At 36.8% G+C, this 19,729-nt stretch overlaps 1 protein-coding gene across 1 annotated transcript; it reads right to left on the reverse strand.

Moving 5' to 3' along the window:
- Positions 1-3,184: 3,184 nt before the first annotated feature.
- Positions 3,185-4,449, reverse strand: LOC104771829 (pollen-specific protein-like At4g18596). The gene is made up of 2 exons (XM_010496438.3): positions 4,073-4,449; positions 3,185-3,770 (listed from the first exon to the last, which is right to left on the reverse strand). Exons 1-2 carry the CDS (start codon positions 4,248-4,250, stop codon positions 3,424-3,426), a joined length of 525 nt encoding a protein of 174 aa, XP_010494740.1. The 5' UTR covers positions 4,251-4,449; the 3' UTR covers positions 3,185-3,423.
- Positions 4,450-19,729: the final 15,280 nt, after the last annotated feature.

Here is a 19,729-nt window from a genome sequence, read left to right on the forward strand (position 1 = left end):
TTAGGTTGCTAGATTAAGTAATTGGAACGTTGTAGGATGTTAGCTTTTGGTTGTTCCTTTGTTTGGATTATGATGTTATTGGATTATTTATCTTGGAATTTTCTTGGATTAATGGAATTGTTTTATTTGGTTATCCGCGGTTATTGTTTGTTGTTAGGATGTTAGTGGGTATGGGACCACTAGCAATTTAAGGTATAAAAAAAAAAAACGGGAAGGGTTGTTTCATTAGCTTGTCCTGTGGGAAGGTTGTTAAAGGGTGAGGGACCAGGGTTTGAGGAACGCCTGGCGCACCAATAACCTACTGGTGGATTGGGATATCCACAATGATGGGTTAGGATCGATGCCCTGCAGGGCCAGCTTGGGGTCTGTTGGGCCGGCTAGCAGTGGGCTAGCAGGGTCCACAGACGGTCTGTTGGGGCAGCTAGCGGTGGGCTAGTGGGGTCCGCGGGACGGGTTGTCACAATTGGTGGCAACTTGTCCTGTGGGAAGGTTGTTAAAGGGTGAGGACCAGGGTTCGAGGAACGCCTGGCGCACCAATAACCTACTGGTGGATGTGGATTTCCACAGTGATGGGTTAGGATCGATGCCCTGCAGGGCCAGCTTGGGGTCTGTTTTATTGTAACAACCCGTCCCGTTGACCTCACTAGCCTCACTGCTAGCCCGCTAGCCTCACTGCTAGCCGCCCAAACGGACCGTCCGTGGACCCCACTAGCCCACCGATAGCCGGCCCAACAGACCCCAAGCTGGCCCTGCAGGGCATCGATCCTAACCCCTCACTGGGCAAATGGAACTATTCATCCAAATCCACAGTAGGTTATTGGTGTACTAGGCGTTCCTCGAACCCTGGTCCCCACCCTTTAACAACCTTCCCACAGGACAAGCTGTCACCAATTGATGATCATGGAAGCTGGGGGTGCGACGAAGAAACACAATTGTTGAATCGAAACTTTACAAATTTTGATATCATTAACAAATGGTGAGATCATTAATAATACTCAAAGAATAAAAACTCTTTTCAAAGTCCATAAAAATATGTATATAAATATAAACAAAAAAGTGTGAAAACAAAGAGTTGTGAAACAAAAAATGTGTTAAACAAAAAGGTGCGAAAACTAAAAAGTGCTAACATGGAAAGTTGGAGGAGTGGCGAAAAAACACAAATTTTGGATCGAAACTTTACAACTTTTGATATATATCGTAGAAGAATAAATCATCCCATCTCTTTCGGTAAGTGTTTTGTTAATTAATTTAATATTGATATTGTGTTCGGGAATCTAGAATCTTTATAGGGTTTGTTGTAACTTTGTGTATTGGCCCCTCCCTTAGAAAAGTATGAATAAACTTTTACAAAATGTAGATTTGTAACACTTTGGAAAACTAAATTCTATCTTTTCCCCAAATTAGATGTTTGTGGGTGTATAGTAGATGTGGAAGATAAAAGAAGACCTTAGAGTGCCATTAAACGTAATGAATTTGTTTTCACGTTGTTGAATTGCAGGTCAAAGACATTTACTCTACCTTTAGGACAGTTACGTTTAAAAATTGTCTCTGTTAAGATTTTTTTATTAATTTGATAAACATGTAGGAATGAAACTGTGAAGTGTCGTGTCAAAGATAACTACGCTTCTGAATTCATGTCTAAATGGCAATCAAACAGGTGCCATCTCATATACAAATCCAAACCTGAGTCTTGTGTAATGCGGTTTGTGAAAGTCGGAGAATATGAAGATATGTAAAATAAAATAGTTCTGATATAATCATCATAAGGTAACCAATATATTCACTCTGCAAATGTTTATAGGTGCACCATGTATCGAAAACACATTGGCCTCTTCGAAAATCTTTATAAACCACAGTTCGAAGGACTGGTAAGATTTGATTATATAAAAATAATTTTATACACTTTATATATGATTATGTATGATGTTAAAATATTTTTTTTTCATACACTTAATATATTTACAGGTCTGAGTTTGCTAGACGTTATTACATAAACCATGTAATGGAGCATCAAAGTGAGAGTTCGGAGACTCAGTCTTAAAGAATGGACTCAGAAATGAAGATACATTGGCTTAATGAACTTTTTGTATATGCAAACTTTAGTATAATTTTGAATGTTTGTAGTACCAATCACAATGGTCTAAACGAAAGTATATTTATGGGTTGCTTAAAATATTATTTTAATGGTCTAAACAAAATTACATATTATATTGTCCCAAATTATTATATCAAGGTAATTAAAATTGACCGTAACAATTGTATTTAGCTCATTTAAAACTTTGTTACGGTCAATTTGGGCTTAAACTTTATAAATGGACTTTAAAATTTCAATTAAACTTTAAAAGTGGACTTTAAATTTTCAATTTATATTTTGCATATGTAGAGTAATACTATAAATAAACATTTTAATAACTATTCATTTTATTATTTTAAAAAGTAAAAAAAAAATATTTAATACAAAACTTACAAAAAAATAATGTATGCCTGAACATACGAACTAATATAAAAATTTAAAAAATTAAACAAGTTTTAAAAATATAATAAAATTTTGATTCAATATTTTAAAGAATTAAATTATTTTTTTTTCTTTTTTCTATTCAGTTTCTGCCCGCACAAGCGTGCGGGTAACTCACCTAGTTTGTTATATATACTTATACTTCTGTTACAATCTTCTAATAAAATGCTACTGTAATCGAAGATATAAAATACAAAATTTGGAATTCTTCAGTGTTGTAACTTGTAAGAGAGTGGCAAACCAAAAACCAGAAACGAAGGCCCGGGTCACCAATAATGAAAACCAAATTACGAATAATAGTAAACATACCATGAAAAACAGACAAAACGGTTTAATTATATACAAAAGTGAAAGAATATATCGAAAAGCTTATACGAGGTGTCTAACAATATTTTTTTTCATCTGAATTTTAATTAGAAACATTTGTGAAAAACAAAATCGGTGAAAACAAGGATTTCATCGCAATCTTAATCCTAAACAATGTATCACTCTTATATAACATTAAACACAGTAAAAATCAAATTAGCAAAAAAAAGGCGGTAAACTCATGGTGACATCAATTCATATTAGTGATAATAAACAACGTGATCGATTGATACCCAATCATTTATGTTTTAGATTTTTGTTCTTCTAAATTTGGTTTCTGATCTAAAAATCCAATAATTATTCTTTTGTTAAAAAAACTAATAATAGATAATTTCCTCTACCGCATGTAACCAAAGTACATTCTTTTTACTACAGAACAACAAAATATCACTGACATATCAAATTAAACAAAACCAAAACGCGTAAAAAATAATTAATGATGATATTATAAATTCATTGTAATATTGATAAACTTGATAAAATTTAAGCAAATAGTAAATCTCTTATGTCATATTTTTTTTTCTTTCTTTCTCTCTTTTCGCTTAAAATGTGACGTCAGGGACAATACCGATCTCCTTGAAAGCAGCGGCACAGTCAGCTGAAGGAGTCTTGACCATGAAACCAAGAGGGTTAACGATACGTGTCTCGTGGGAGACGATTCCGTCATTGGCTGTCAAACTAATCTTAGCGGCGTTACGTAAGTAAGCCTCTTTGCTGACGTCGCTGCAACCACTGTCTGGTGATTCGACCAAGACGAGCTCGCAAACTTCTTCCTCGTGGTCACCGGTTACTTCCATCTTGTAGCTTCCTGATTTGTCGGTAACGGCTTCTTTGGTCAATGTTACGGTTCCGTTTGTTCTGCTCCTGCACTCCAACTTCACTTTCGCACCTTCACAAACACAAAAATGTAAAAATATAATAAAAACAAGTTTAGGTTTTATCCGAAGATCTACGTATAAAATATATATATATAAATAACCCTTGCATGCATAACATGCAAGATAGTGTGCGTGCGCATACATGCATATTTATCTCGAACAATATTAAAAGTGACATGATATATATTCTTTATTAAGCGTAAAATATTGCTCTTTTCAAAAATTGCAACGGTTGCACGTGGTAGAAAAGCCATGCACACATGTATATAATAAACATACGTAAACATGGTGTTCGTAATGTGTTTATGTTTACCTTCGAGGAATTTGCTGAGACGGGTAACGAATTGGACACGGCAAGTGTCACAGTAAACTGATCCCTGGATCTGGAAACGATCCAAGTCATCAGCATCAGCGGCGGCGAAGCCGGCGAGAGAGGACAAGCAGACGGCGGAGACGATAAAGAAAGAGAAGAAGATAGCTTTGGAAGCCATTTTTTTTTTGTTAGAGATTTTTTTTTGGTTTTTGTTTTTGGTCTTCTCTTCTTTCTGATATCTCTTTTTATATTCAAACAATAAGTTGAGATATGTTTGAGAAGAGGACAACTATTCTCGTGGAGCACCGAGTTTGGTTTTATATTAGAAACCCGATTGTTATTTTTAGACTGAAACCAGAAAAGTAAAATCGTTGATTGTTGAATTTTAAAATTAGTTTCTTCTATACGTTTAGAATAAAAGAATGATTACTTTATCATAGCTTAATTATAGCATTGATTTCTAAATTTGTTCTTTGACCATCCTTTTTTACCTCGCTTTAGTGTTTTTTTTCTTAAAATTGGAAGAACTCATAACTACTAAATATACGGTCAAAACTCATACACAATAACTTTAAGCTTTGATTAGAGCACGGGGGAGAAAGATTAGACCTTGCTTAAAGAGCGAGCCATATATCTTAATTTGGGGTAGGCATATGTTCTGAATTTTCTAACCTCGAGTTGCAAAATAAACAATAATTCAGAGGAACATTAAATCTCCAAGAGTGAATAAACTCTCGACTTAGCATTGCAAATCTACAGCGGAGAAGAAACAACAATTTCATTTTCTGCCCACAAATTAAAACCAATTTTCAGAAAATTAACAAATCTCATTATGAAACATTGCTTGAATACTAATTTATTGGTTGATTTAATATTTCATAAATTCCTGAGAATTTTCCTAGACCTAGCGTTTTTAATTCCTGAATTTACAACACTTTTTAATTCCGTTTCTGCATTGCTTTTAAATTAATATTTTGATTTAGCATAATTAAAATATTAATAAGTCTATTGTGTGATCTAGAGTTTCTGTGGATTTGACCCCTAGAGTATTACAACTGCAATGCTGTTAGTACTATTAGAGTATTACAATTTGAGCATATCAAATTTTGGCGCCGTTGCCGAGGACTCTTTTAATTCACCATTAGATTAAAATTTTTGATTTTGTCTAAATTTTTCTTTTCTTATTTTACTCACACGCTTTTGTTTCTTTTCTCTTGTGTGTTTCAGGTACATGCCTAAGCTTAGAACCAGGAAAAATCCTACTAGTCCAGTTGTGAAGCTTACAAACCAAGAGTTAGGACAACTAGAGCGTGAAAACACAAAAGCAACCAAGTCAGCAAAGATGGCCAATACAATCATATTGAGACCTGATGAGGCTGGAGTTTTGAGGGATCAAGAGGGTAATGTGCGCAACAAGCAAGGCTAGAAACTTGATGCTGAAGGACGGGTTATTCAAGAAGAACTCGTCGTGGCCGAGGAGAATGCACGTTGCGTCGACCGACGCAATGATGGCATCGATCGACGCAACCATGATGGCATCGATCGACACAACCAAGAAGGCATTGACCGACGCAACCTTGGCGTCGATCGATGCAATGCCAGAGCCGGTGCGAATGGTGCGGATTTGGATGACCAACAGAACCTTCAGGGTAGACAGGACAACAATGGAGAGCTTGTTAAGACTCTTGCGGACTTGTTTAATGAGAACCGATCCGCAATTGTCCCTCCTCCATTCCCAAGGAATGATTTTGAGCTGAAGCCTGCCTACTTTGCTCTTGTTGGACAAAGGCCATTCCAGAACTTGCCACATGAGAAGCCTCTAGACCATATTGAGCACTTTGAGGATATAGTCACAAGTATCAAAGCTAATGGAGTCACAAAAGACTATCTCTACTGCAAGCTCTTCCCCTGCTCTCTTGCTGGGGAAGCTTCTCATTGGCTAAGGCAACTCAAGCCAGGATCTCTGAAGACCTGGAATGACATCAAGGTGGCATTCTTGAACTACTTCTATGATGATGTGATGTCTGATGAGTTGAGGATTAAGCTCTCCACCTTTAGACAAGGACATGCTGAATCTTACAAAGCTGCTTGGGTAAGGTTCAAAGCATACCAGAGAGACTGCCCGCATCATGGGTTCTCAGAGGTGCAGTTGATTAGTATCTTCTTCAGTGGTATTGATTGGAGGTATCAGATGGCTTTGGATGCTGCTAGTGATGGGAACTTCAAGACAAGATATCCAGATGAAGCTGAACAGTTGATTGAAAGGTTAGCATCAAGCAACAGTACTAAGAATGCGGACCTAGAGCGGAAAAGAGCACATGAAGGCCATGATTCATATCAGTTTGCTACAGTAAATGCTAAGTTGGATATAGTGCACAATCTTCTTGTGGGAAAGAAGACTGTCTATTTTGCTGAAGATGTTGAGACTTTTGAGCCAAAGCCAGAGATTACAGAAGAAGATGTCAACTATATGTATGGAGCTGGGTATCAAAATCAGACATTTGGTCAGAAGAATTCCTTCACAGAAAATCCAAACAACAACTTCACTAGGAACTATGGTTCTTCTTCTTACCAACCCCTCCCTCCACCCACTTCAGAGAGCAAGATGGAATCAATGCTTGGACAGATTTTGGAAGGTCAATAGAAGTTAACGGTGGACTTCAATGGGAAGATTGATTCTGTATACACTGAGCTAACTAGGAAGTTTGATGCATTAAACACTCATGTTAAGAAGCTGGAGAATCAAGTGATTCAGACTGCTGGGTCTGTTAAACAACAAGAAGGTTTTCTTCCTGGAAGAACTGAGTCAAACCCCAAGCATGCTTGTAATGCAATTTTGGTGAAGGAAGAAGACAACTATCCGGTAGCTGATGTTGCATCGACTGATACACAGCAGCATCGATCGATGCAACCACCATCCAGCATCGATCGATGCAGCTGTTGCATCGATCAACACACCCCACGAACAGCTTCGGTTTCTCTTCCAGTTCCACCATCTGATTCAAAAAAGCTTATAAGCCTAAGGTTCCTTTTCCTAAGCCTAGGAGGTCTAAGCAGGAGACTGAAGAAGCTAGATGCAAGGCTATGATGGACAATGTGATGATTGAGATGCCTTTGATTGATGCAGTCAAGTTTTCTCCTGGGATTAAGCGGTATGTGAAGAGAATGGTTACTAATGGTTTGAGTCCTGAGGAAGGAGCTCTGCTAACCAAGGATGTCAGCGCGATTCTGTTGAAGCAGCCTCCACCGAGGAAGAAAGAACAGAAGCAGGAAGTGGTTCTCTCTAAGGAAGTGAGTGCAATGATTCAGAGTAGGATTGCAGAGAAGTTACCAGATCCTGGAAGTTTTGTACTTGATTGCTCTATCTCTGCAGAACGGTTTGCTCACTCTCTTTGCGATCTTGGCTCTAGTATCAATTTAATGCCACATTTCTGTTGCTGTGAGACTTGCGATGACAGATTTCAAGCCGACTAAGATATCTCTTATCTTAGCTGATCGATCCCGCAGAATTCCTGAAGGTGTTTTAGAGGATATTCCAATCAAGATTGGAGATTGCATGATTCCCACTGACATTGTGGTGCTGGAATATGACAAAGAGCCTAGTGATCCTCTCATCTTAGGACGCTCATTCTTGGCTACAGCTGGTGCTATCATAGATGTAAAGAAGGGACACATATCTCTGAATGTGGATGATTTGGTCATGAACTTTGAGATGGACAAGCTGAGAAGAGCTCCTACTATTGATGGTCAGACATTTTCTGTGGAAATTGGTTTTGATGATGATCCGCTCATAGAGCTTCATGGAGACATTACTGCTGGGTATGTCGAAGAGTTGGAGCCTGTTGAGGAAGTGAGTAAGCAAGCTGTTAAGCTTGAAGATTGGAGTGGAGATCATATAATCAGTACTAGAGACCATGATGAGGTTCTGATCCATGATAAGTCGATGGTAGATGATGTTTTTGTAATGGAAACACGGAATGCTGAGGAAAGTTGTAGAATCATTGAAGAAACACGAGTTGCAGGCTCAGCATCGATCGATGCAGCTGTTGCATCGATCCACACACCTCCACGAGTCAACCTGGACTTGTCCAAAATCACAAATTCTCAAGTTGATTCCTTAGCTGCAAGTCCTAGACCAGTTGTCAAGCTGAAATCTCACCATTCCACAGTCAAGAACCCACAGGTAAGGCCAAGGTATGCATCTTCTTCACCCAAACCTTCTCCATTCATCAATAAGAATTTCAAAGATACAAAAATTGTTTTGCAGTTAACCAAGCCACGAGATTATCGTAGAGCGTTTGTTTCTTCTATTGATGATTTTGCAGGACATAAAAGAAAGCCACCCATACCTAAGTCCCGCCCTGGTCCTGTTCCTCACATACTTGGCAGACCTAATTCATCTACCACATATACACCCCCATGGATGATGAGAAATTCCTCTCTAAGGCATTCACTTTCATGTTCTGATCCACCAGATGCCTGAGCTCCAACACAGTCAAGCTAATGACTGAAAACAAGCGCTTAGTAGGAGGTAACCCACTCATAAATTTTTCTTTTCCACTTAAATTGAGTCATTTTTATTCTTGCTTTGAGTCAGTTTGAATTTGTATTGAATTATGAACTTCTATCTATCATGTTGCGTTTAATCTTGTGTTTGAGTGATTCTTAGCAGTGCTAACATCCAAGGAATGAGAAAAACAAAAACAAATCGCAGCTAGCTCAGGAGTTATGTTTGAATTCTCTGCATCTGCAGAGTGCATCGACCAACACACTGCCAGCATCGGTCGACACAGAACATCCGGATTGGTAACACGTTTTTGTTCACAATTTCAATACTTATTCGTTTTTGTTTATTCTTTTTTCACCAATCTCTTACTTGATAACATTGGGGACAGTGTTGTTTAAGTCTGGGGGAGGCAGTTACTAACTACGTTTTTGTTTTTGAGAGTTAGTCGAAAAAAAAAAAATTTGTTTTATTGAGTCAAAATTTTGTTAGGAACTATGATTTTTTGTTTTAGAGTACTGCCTTGATTGATTAAGCTGCAGATTGAATCCAGAATCCGACTAATGAAAAATCCAAACGCTGACCAGTGAACCAGAGACATCCAAGTTTCCAACATAATCCACAAAAGCTTGAGGTAATTTCTACGCTTTTCTTTTTTACCTCATCAAGGAGGTTGATGTTCATAGGGCTTGACTCCTTGTTCATACCTGACAATTAAGATTTTAGAAAAGAAAAAATTGGTACTCCTCTCCTTATTTAAGTTTAAAAGATTTTTCCTGAGAGCTTTATTCAAAAAAAAAAAAAAAAAAGAGAATAAAAGATGAGATGATTTTGATCAGTTTAGAGGGATAGGTAAATTACCTGTGACCCCATTATTCTACTCTTGAGACAAATGATCACACAAAGCTTGGAAGCAAGGGGTAGGTAAATTACCGATGACCCCATTATTCGCCTACACCTTTGATAAAAAAAGAAAAAAATAAAGCAAAGCTCAAAGGAAGATAAGAATAGAATAAGTCTAGGGGAGAGAAAAAGTACCACTGGCATTAAAGATATTGTCTTGCTTGTTATGGTATTGTACGGGAATGAGTCTAGAAGGTTCTTGACATTGATCAAATTTTATGAGACCCATCGATGAAGGCTTAATGGAAGATGTTGTGGAATTTGGGTTGCTACAAATGCCAACGGAGAAGTACATGGGGGTTCGATTTGGACTTATCTGCTAAGCATATGAATTATGGTTTGGATGATCATGACATTACTTTAAAAAGAAAAGAAGTTTCCGTGTTTTCAAACCTCTTTCACAGGTGAAGCTGCTGTTTTGCTTGAGGGCAAGTAAAGGCTAAGTCTGGGGGAATCCGGTGGATCAGAGAATGAAAGTGAAATTATGCAGGATGGATCTTTAGAAACCATCAAGATGATCCACTTGTGTGGGGAGTTTCTAGATAAATTATGCAGGATCCCCACTAGAGGCAGAAACTAAAGGACTCTTGGTAGCAATACAACAGGCTTGGATCAAAGGATATACATGTATTGTTTTTGAGGGTGATTGTGAGACTTTAATCAAAATGGCTAATGGCTTACACTTGAATGCTTCACTAACAAATCTTCTACAAGATATAAGATTTTGGGCATCAAAATTGCACCATACTACCTTTATTTTTACAAAGAGAGAATGTAACAGAGTTGCACATGCTTTAGCTAAATTTGGATGTAATGACAAATTGTATTATTCTGATTCTGTGTTAAAGCCAATTTGGCTCCTTGATACTCTTTGTAATGATTTTCCTTAAAGTCAATATATATTTTCAATTTGTGGAAAAAAATAATAATCTAATATCTTATATGCAATAAGCTAGATAATGAGTTGTTATACATGATTTGAGAAAAATGTTACTTTAGGATCTTTTCTTTTTGTAATCGTATTGTGCTGCATCAGCAATCAACGACAACAAATTATACTGTAACTTATTTGAGTTGCGTGTCAAGTATGTGGAAAGTAACTCAACGTTTTCGTTTTTGTAAAAATAGCCGTAGAAACTACTATAATTGTCACTGTTTTTTTTTCCGGCGACACCGGCAGCACCGATAATTTACTTCTCTAAAGTATATTTTGTTGATGTTAAGTTTTCAGTCACCAAATGTAGTTGTAGCGATGCAGCTCTCCGATGTTGAATTTCGTCTCTCACCTCTCACCTTATTGGTAGATTAGGAATTTGTTTTTAATTTTAATCATTATATATATATATATATATATATATATATATATATATATCTGAAACAACTCCATCCATTTTTTTTTTATAATATATAATTAAACATCACATGCTACTTATTAAACCAACAACATGAACATCACTAACCACCCATAATACCAATAAAATGCACATTGTAATACATATAACTATACTCATCTCTAATATATATGATCAACACAATATCATTCCTAACCATTCTATCCAACAACCTAACATGCTTCTATACAAGGTTCCAACATTAATAACATATTCAAGACTAACAACACATAACTGAGACCCTAGATCATCCTCCTCCTCATTGCCATGATTCCACGACAAATCACAAACAACAATTAAGATGCGTGAGTATTATCACAAATACTTAGTGAGGCAATCCTCCCATCTACCAGGCTATACATACAAGCGAAAAGACAAACACAAACAACACAAAAGCAAGCACTACTTGTGTCGATCGATGCAACCTCCAAATCCCTAGCTGCGTCGATCGATGCAACGCCTCCTGCGTTGACCGATGCACTCCTTGCATCGACGGATGCACTCCTTGCATCGACCGATGCAACGTCCATCATGTCCATCAAATCCCTAACTGCATCGACCGATGCACACCTTGCATCGATTGATGCAGTCGCGCAAATCATCACAGAACAAGATTTCCATCGACTTCTCTTGGCTTCGTGATGCCGAATACATCCTCCAAACACCACCAAACTCAAGGAAAACACTCACAAACAATCACATAAGCAATCAACACCCAAAAGCACACAAAAACACACATCTAATCCCTTAGATAAGCCATGGTCCCGCACTCACCTCTTAAACAAGTTGATCCAACGAAGAACAATGAGAAACACACCACAACAAGCTCTCCACCATGTACTTAGCCACAGATCTCCACACCTACAGAAGAATCTCTCAAGAACAAGCCCCAAATGTCACAAAACCTCACATGAAATCTTTCTCTTCTTTCTAACTCTTTAGGAACGACAAAGTGGCTAAAAACTCACCCTAGGCATCGAGTTCCCCTTATATACTCGAGCCCTAGGTTTCCATCCTCCAAACCGAACTAAACCAGAGACAATAGAACTAACTGAGCACAAACCAAACCTTGCATCAACCGATGCACATATTGCATCGATCAATGCACTTCCTAAATCGGGATTCCGGTTTACGAGCATTACAATATATATATATATATATATATATATATTAATTTTCTAATTTTAATAATCTTAATTGTACAATTAACTCATTTAACCCACTAGCGATGACCTATACAATTGTTATCAACAATTTTCCTATAAATAGCAAATACCTCACTAAACGCCCTCGTATATCAAATTTCTCATAAAAACATCTATTGGAATTTTATCATATTTTATAAGAAACTAATACATTTTATTTCTTATCTTTAGCTATCTTTATAACCTACTATTTTTTATATATTGTTATGCTCTTGAATGTTCCCTAATGATTCCCAAAATTTAGTCATGTGTTATTTTCAATTTTAATGAATAATATCAATTAATTTTAACTAATGACATAATTTCTGACTTGTGTTTTAATTATCTCTAAAACATAGAAATATTCCTGCATATTTGTTTTCTATATTGAGGTAATATTTTGTCTTCTACATATGCACCTTTTGATGAAGAGGAAGAGGAAACCAAGAATAAAAATGAACACATTGATTTTTATTATGAAGATGATGAAAATTTTGAAATACTGGTGTTGTCCAAGCACTTCTTTTCAAAGAATATTGCATATTTTTGTCTATATTGAGGTGATCTTTTGTCTTCTACATATGAACATTTTGATGAAGAAGAAGAGGAAACCAAGAATATAAAGACCATATTGATTTTTTTTATGATGATGGTGAAAATTTTAAATTACTTTTATTGGCCAAGCATTTATTTTCAAAGACTATTGCATGAAAACGAAGGATAATTTTGAATCTCCATTTTTTAAAATCTGAAAGTTTAAAATAATAGCCACGATATGTGTACAAGAGTGTTGCGATAGGAAAATATATGTCTAGATAAACAGTAGTTTTACTAATGTGGTTGTGAGATGTTACAAAAACCTCATATGTTTACTTTATATAATAAAAAAAAATTGTATATAATAAAAAATTGTCTCTCCCACTAACCAATCAAAAAGAGCTCTCTCATCATCTTATATAATAAAGTAGAGAACCACGCTAAAACTTTCTCTCAGAGACTGCATATAAGCAACTGAGAGGTTGCCACCTGTCCAAATCTATGTTATCTTTTTTTTTTTGTATTAAAATACTCTATTTAAAATATTTAAAATAATAACTAAATCAAAAACAAATTAACTAAACAAATGAAATTTTAAAAGATTAAAAACAATACTATGAGTTTTTTTTTTAAATAATAATATGATTCAATTTTTAACAGAAAAATGATCATACTTCAAAATTTTGAATGTATTATTTAGTTTTAGAATGAATGTAAAACGAATATTTTATTTAAAAATAAAAATAAAGACGTCTAAAATAAATACTTAAATCTTGACGGTGTGATATTCCAATCTAACCGAATAAATGAAATAACAATGGCCATTATAGAGTAGTCGTTAAAAAAAAAATTACAATAACATATAACCTACATATGAGTCAATATAACAACAACATCCCCAAAGTAACAAACGACTAAAAAAAAGATAAACCAGCATCTGTAACAAAACTAAACATTACCAATGGACGCTATTCTCTCTACGCAATGCACTATGAAGCAAGCTCAATGCCAACAAAGGCACACACCCACCTCATTTTAAAAATCAAAAACTGACAAGAAAGCAACATCAGCTACACAATTTCATATTCCAATGACCACATATTACAACCAAACAATCCACATTTCAGAAACATAACCAATTTTTATATTACATTCCATAAATAATTTGACAGAATACACACAGCTATCCTATTATTAGGACCAGCCAACCCACAACCACAAAATGGCTTCTTTGAAATCGAATACCACAATCCAAATGCAACAAAAACACTTGATGTGGAAACCGTAATATAAGACCTAAAAATGACACAAAGACAAGCCATCCAAAATGAATATATTTAATGTTCAACTTGTCTTCAAGATATACAAATAATTCAAAATAACAATAATCTATTTTGTAGTCACAAATTCCACAGTAAATGTATTGCATTTTGGTTAGATTACAAAATCACATGCCCTAATTGTAGAATACAAATATTATAAACTGTAATACAATTTAAAATTCAATAAACCAAACATCAATAATATAATAATATTTAAACTATTAAAAGAGTTTTTAAATTGTTCATAATTTAGAAAAGGTTAAACTGATCATCTAAAATTAACTATATAGTTAATGAATATAAATAAAACAATTCCAAAACCCTAATGACTTTTAACTAAAAAAAAAAGTCTCTCGATACAAATAAATTTTGTTGGTATACTCTTCACATTGTAAAGTCTCTCAAAAAAATTGAAAAAAATTTAACTAAGTCTTAATGGCTTTTAACCAAAAAACCAAACTAATATAACAATTTTGTGCGTTGCACGAGACTCAACCTAGTATTAGATAGAATAGAGTATATGTCTAATAGTTAGTTTTTTTATAGTTGTATTTAAAAGTTTATACATACATTATAAATTAGTTACTAAAATTAACAAATTTATGTAATGCAACAATGAAGTTCCAAATTTGAAAACACAATAAACAAATTTATGTATATCCAGATTTGTTGAAAACACAATTAAAAACCTAAATAATTAAAAAATTCAAGCAAAAACCAAAAATAACAAACCCTACTACCAGGGGATCTCTCCCTAGTATTATACCTCTCCCTAGTATTATATAAAGCAAGAGAATACCTTTCTATATACGCAGGATTTTACAAAACAATATTTCTAAATTTACAATTAGTGATTTCATTAGTTCTTTAGTATAAGTAAATGTTTTATTTTTTATTTTTGTGCACCTAAGATTTCATTCATACCAAAAAGATACAAGGAGACATAAGCATAATCGGACAACATCCGACTCGCAAGCTTGAAAGATAAGCAGATGAGCAGGCATAACTTGAACATAGAGACACAAGCTTGACAAAACTTGATAGGATACCAGGAATGTTAAACCAAACTATCACAAGAAAACTAAAGATAGAAAAATCGTTCGACAAATAACCAACATCTGGTAAGAAGATAGTCACTAATATATAAAAATATTGTGACGTTAAGATGAGAGACGAACCAACAGAGATGGTTCTAGGCTGGAAGCAACTTGGACCTGCCTCCGACACAGAGAGGAGGCTGCCAGAGAAGTATCCGGTAAACAACCTTCGCCAGAAAAGGATGAAAATCTGTAACATCCGTGAACCAATTTTATAGTTTTTGAAGTGGGTGTCGATCGACACCAAGGAGAATGCGGGTTTACATAGAGTTGTGATATGCTCAAATTGTAATACCCTAAAGGTACTAACAGCCTTGCAGTTGTAATACTCTAGGGGTCGAATCCACAGAGACTCTAGTTCACACAATAGACTTATTATTCTTTTAATTATGCTAAATCAAAAATATTAAATTAAAGACAATGCAAAATAGAATTTAAATGTGTTGTAAATTCAAGGGATCAAAGAGCTAAGCCTAGGGAATTTCTCAGGAATTTATGGGAAATTAAATCAATCAAATAATTAGGATTCAAGCAATTAAATATCAGATCTAGAACTCTAAACACACTTGTAAAATAAATCAGTTCTCACTGCAAATATTATCTAAATTTAAAACCAGAAAATCCAAATCTCTTTGCAATATTATAGGTAATAAATCAGCTTTAAAAACAAGTTTAGATTGTTCACAAAATTATTAAATCAAATCTCTTTGCAAGAAATAGTTTTGTTCATCAAAGGTTTAATTAGGAAAACAATTATATTCTCATATCAATTTATTTCCCTAAGATAATAATTCTAGGTGATCAATCAAGAATTATTGTGAAGAACAACCAAGGATGAAGATCATAAAAGATAATGAATCCTAAAATTAACAGATCTAATAAACCATAAAAACCCTATGAAAAACCCTAAACCTAACAAGCAAACTACTCAAACATGTTTAATAAAGCACAAAACATCTTTCTGAATAATAAGCAATTGATATTAAGAAGTAAGAAAGGGAGTTCAAGAATCTTCTCTCTACAAATGAAATCAGATCTATCTCTCCAAAGCTCTCAATATCTCTTCTGGTTGCATAATAAAACTTAGGTCTAAACAATGACCATAAAAATCCTATAAATACTCTAAAACACGTCTTGGCCCTTAATTGCAAATAAGGAAAACTTGGGCTTATTTTGTAATTCTTCTAAAGCTTGTGGAGATAACTTCCGTTTGTCTTTGTGGCACCTGCATCGATCGATGCTGATATTGCATCGGTCAATGCAAAGTCTTGATAACGTCTCCAAGCTTCGTTGATCAGCCTTCATGCTTTGATTATGCTCCAAATCATCCTCTTTTAGCTCCTTTATGTTCTATCCGTGCCTATGAGTACCTAAACCTATAAAGACTCAAAAATCACTTAGAAAACAAATCAAAAGACTCAAAAAGCACACTTATACCATGGTTAAAAACCACAAAAACCATGATATATCAACTCCCCCACACTTAGCCTTTGCTTGCCCTCAAGCAAAACAGAAACTTAGGCCTATGGAAGAGGTTTGAAAACATGGAATTCACTCAACTGCATGTAACTGTTTTTCGTACTCTTCATCGCCTTGATCTTCAGAACTTACTTCTTATACTTTGTCAATTGAAAAGCATCAACATTCCTTACTCAAATCCCACAATCCTCTCGAATCTCCAGTCTCACCATTGTCATCTCATTAAATAAATTAAAGCAAATACAGGTGAGTTCTTACCTTGGTGTATCCATCAGTGGCATATGGACTCTCTTCAGGCCAAGACATTCTTCATACATCTCCTTTCCTCTCCCTTTTCTCACTTCCATTTTTTTTCATTTTTTTTTCATCAAAGGTGTAAGCGAATACCGGGGTCATCGGTAATTTACCTACCCCTCGCTTCCAAGCTTTGTGTGATCATTTGACTCAAGAGTAGAATTGTGACAACCCGTCCCGCGGACCCCACTAGCCCACCGCTAGCTGCCCCAACGGACCGTCTGTGGACCCTGCTAGCCCACTGCTAGCCGGCCCAACAGACCCCAAGCTGGCCCTGCAGGGCATCGATCCTAACCCATCACTGTGGATATCCCAATCCACCAGTAGGTTATTGGTGCGCCAGGCGTTCCTCGAACCCTGGTCCCTCACCCTTTAACAACCTTCCCACAGGACAAGCTGTCACCAATTGATCTGCAGGTCAATTGGTGACAGCTTGTCCTGTGGGAAGGTTGTTAAAGGGTGAGGGACCAGGGTTCGAGGAACGCCTGGCGCACCAATAACCTACTGGTGGATTGGGATATCCACAGTGATGGGTTAGGATCGATGCCCTGCAGGGCCAGCTTGGGGTCTGTTGGGCCGGCTAGCAGTGGGCTAGCAGGGTCCACAGACGGTCCGTTGGGGCAGCTAGCGGTGGGCTAGTGGGGTCCGCGGGATGGGTTGTCACATAAAAATCGATTTTTATATGACAACCCGTCCCGTTGACCTCACTAGCCCACCGCTAGCTTGCCCCCATAGGCCCGAAGCTGGCCCTGCAGGGCATCGATCCTAACCCCTCACTGGGCAAATGGAACTATTCATCCAAATCCACAGTAGGTTATTGGTGTGCCAGGCGTTCCTTGAACCCTGGTCCCCACCCTTTAACAACCTTCCCACAGGACAAGCTGTCACCAATTGATGATCAATTAGTGATAGCTTGTCCTGTGGGAAGGTTGTTAAATGGTGGGGACCAGGGTTCGAGGAACGCCTGGTACACCAATAACCTACTGGTGGATGTAGATTTCCATAGTGATGGGTTAGGATCGATGCCCTGCAGGGCCAGCTTGGAGTCCGTTGGGACGGCTAGCGGTGGGCTAGTGGGGTCCACGGATGGTCCGTTCGGGCAGCTAGCGGTGGGCTAGTGGGATCCGCGGGACGGGTTGTCACAAGAATAATGGGGTCATTGGTAATTTACCTACCCCTCTAAACTGATCAAAATCATTTTATCTTTTATTTTATTCTCCTCTTTTCTTTCTGATCATTCTCTTTTTTTTTTTTAAGCATTGAAGGGAAGAGAGAGGGGAGACATACTTTGAAAAATTGCACTGTCTTGTATGGCCCGAAGAAGAAGTCTAGTCCACTGATTTCCAACTCCAAAGTAAGATATTAAGTCCTGTTAAAATCCTGATAAAATTTTGAGACAACGTTAGTTTAACCAGATATCTTTTGGATAAGGGCTTTCAGGATTGTTGATACAGCTCATAGCTTTTCCAAACTTCAGTTCTGAGATCAAGCATAATCAAGATTCATAAGAGTATTAGCCAAAGAACAGAAACCATTAGTTAGAGATCCTAATTCCAAAAATAAATATTTGAAAAATTTGACTCAAAAATATGGTTTTGACTCACACAACTGAGACTAAGAAAGAAAAAGCAAATAGTTAGTAACTAGCCTCCCCCAGACTTAAACAATACTATCCCCAGTGTTATCAAGCCTGAGATTGACTAAGAAAGAAAAATCAAATTGAAAAAGTAATGAACAAGTGAACCAGATTCGTGTTACCAACTGTTAGCCTCTGTGTTGACCGATGTAAAGGTTGCATCGATCGATGCAGAGCCAAATCGTGCGAAAATCCGACGTATCCTGTTTAGCCGCATGTTAGTTGTGTTACTCTCATGGTTGTCAGCACTGTTAAGAATCACTCAAACACAACATTAAATGCAACATGATAGATAATGATTCATAATGCAATACAAGTTCAATCTGAAACAAATGACAAACTGACTCAAAGAAACATAAAAAATGACTCAAAGTGAAAGAGAAAAAGGATAAAAGAAACCGTAAACAGAAGTAGGATCAACCCTCAGAACTAGCATCACCATCAGCATCGCTACCACTAGCTCCAGCAAGGGGAGGAGAACGAGAACGGGATCTGCGCCTAGTGGGACGGAAGCAAGCAAAACGAGAAATCGCGTTCCAGAAGGTACGCATGGTGGATGTCTGGTACTCTTGGTAGTCTCCCTGGCTCATAGTACGAGAAGGCTGTGGTGGCTCAGGAAAAGCAGGAAACTCAAATACTGCAGTGCCAGATGAAGAACCAATCTCAAAACCCTCAGCAGGGTGATCATCAGCAGCAGCAGCACTCTCATGACGGGAAGGTGATGGTATAACAAAATCAGTGGCAGGATGAAGAAAACGCAGCTGCTCTACATCCTCTCCAATGGTGGTGAGGTCTGGTCGCGGCAATCTGATCAGATGAGTACCAGTAGAATCACAAAAACGCCATAGCATCTTCCTCTTCATCCAAGTAGAGTTCCTCAAATGCTTCTCATCAATAACACTCCTCTCAGTACTAACAAAGACATAATCAGTAGCAATACATAGTCTCTGAAAGATAGGAGTAAGCAGACTCCCAACAAACTCTTTCTTCCCACGCCCAAAAGCCTTGACCTTCAGAGAGATCAAGTGATCAGCAAACACTGCACCATAGGTTACCCTCTCAGGATCAGCCCATCTATCATCCTCAGCCATCAAATCATAAATCCCATATGCTAACAAGTGCAACTCACTCACTCTCATCTTCCCAGCCTCCATCTTACACAAAATAGTGTTGGCTATGGCTCTAAGAATGTACCTGATCACTGGATGCCTCACATCAGTCATAGTAGAACGTCGGGAATCATAATCACCAGTACCAAAGTAAGACCAGAGATGCGAGACATCTACAAACTCTCCTGGAAGTGAAACTCC

Source organism: Camelina sativa, chromosome 20, assembly GCF_030686135.1.
Source record: "Camelina sativa cultivar CO46 ecotype springtype chromosome 20, ASM3068613v1".
NCBI lineage: Eukaryota > Viridiplantae > Streptophyta > Magnoliopsida > Brassicales > Brassicaceae > Camelina > Camelina sativa.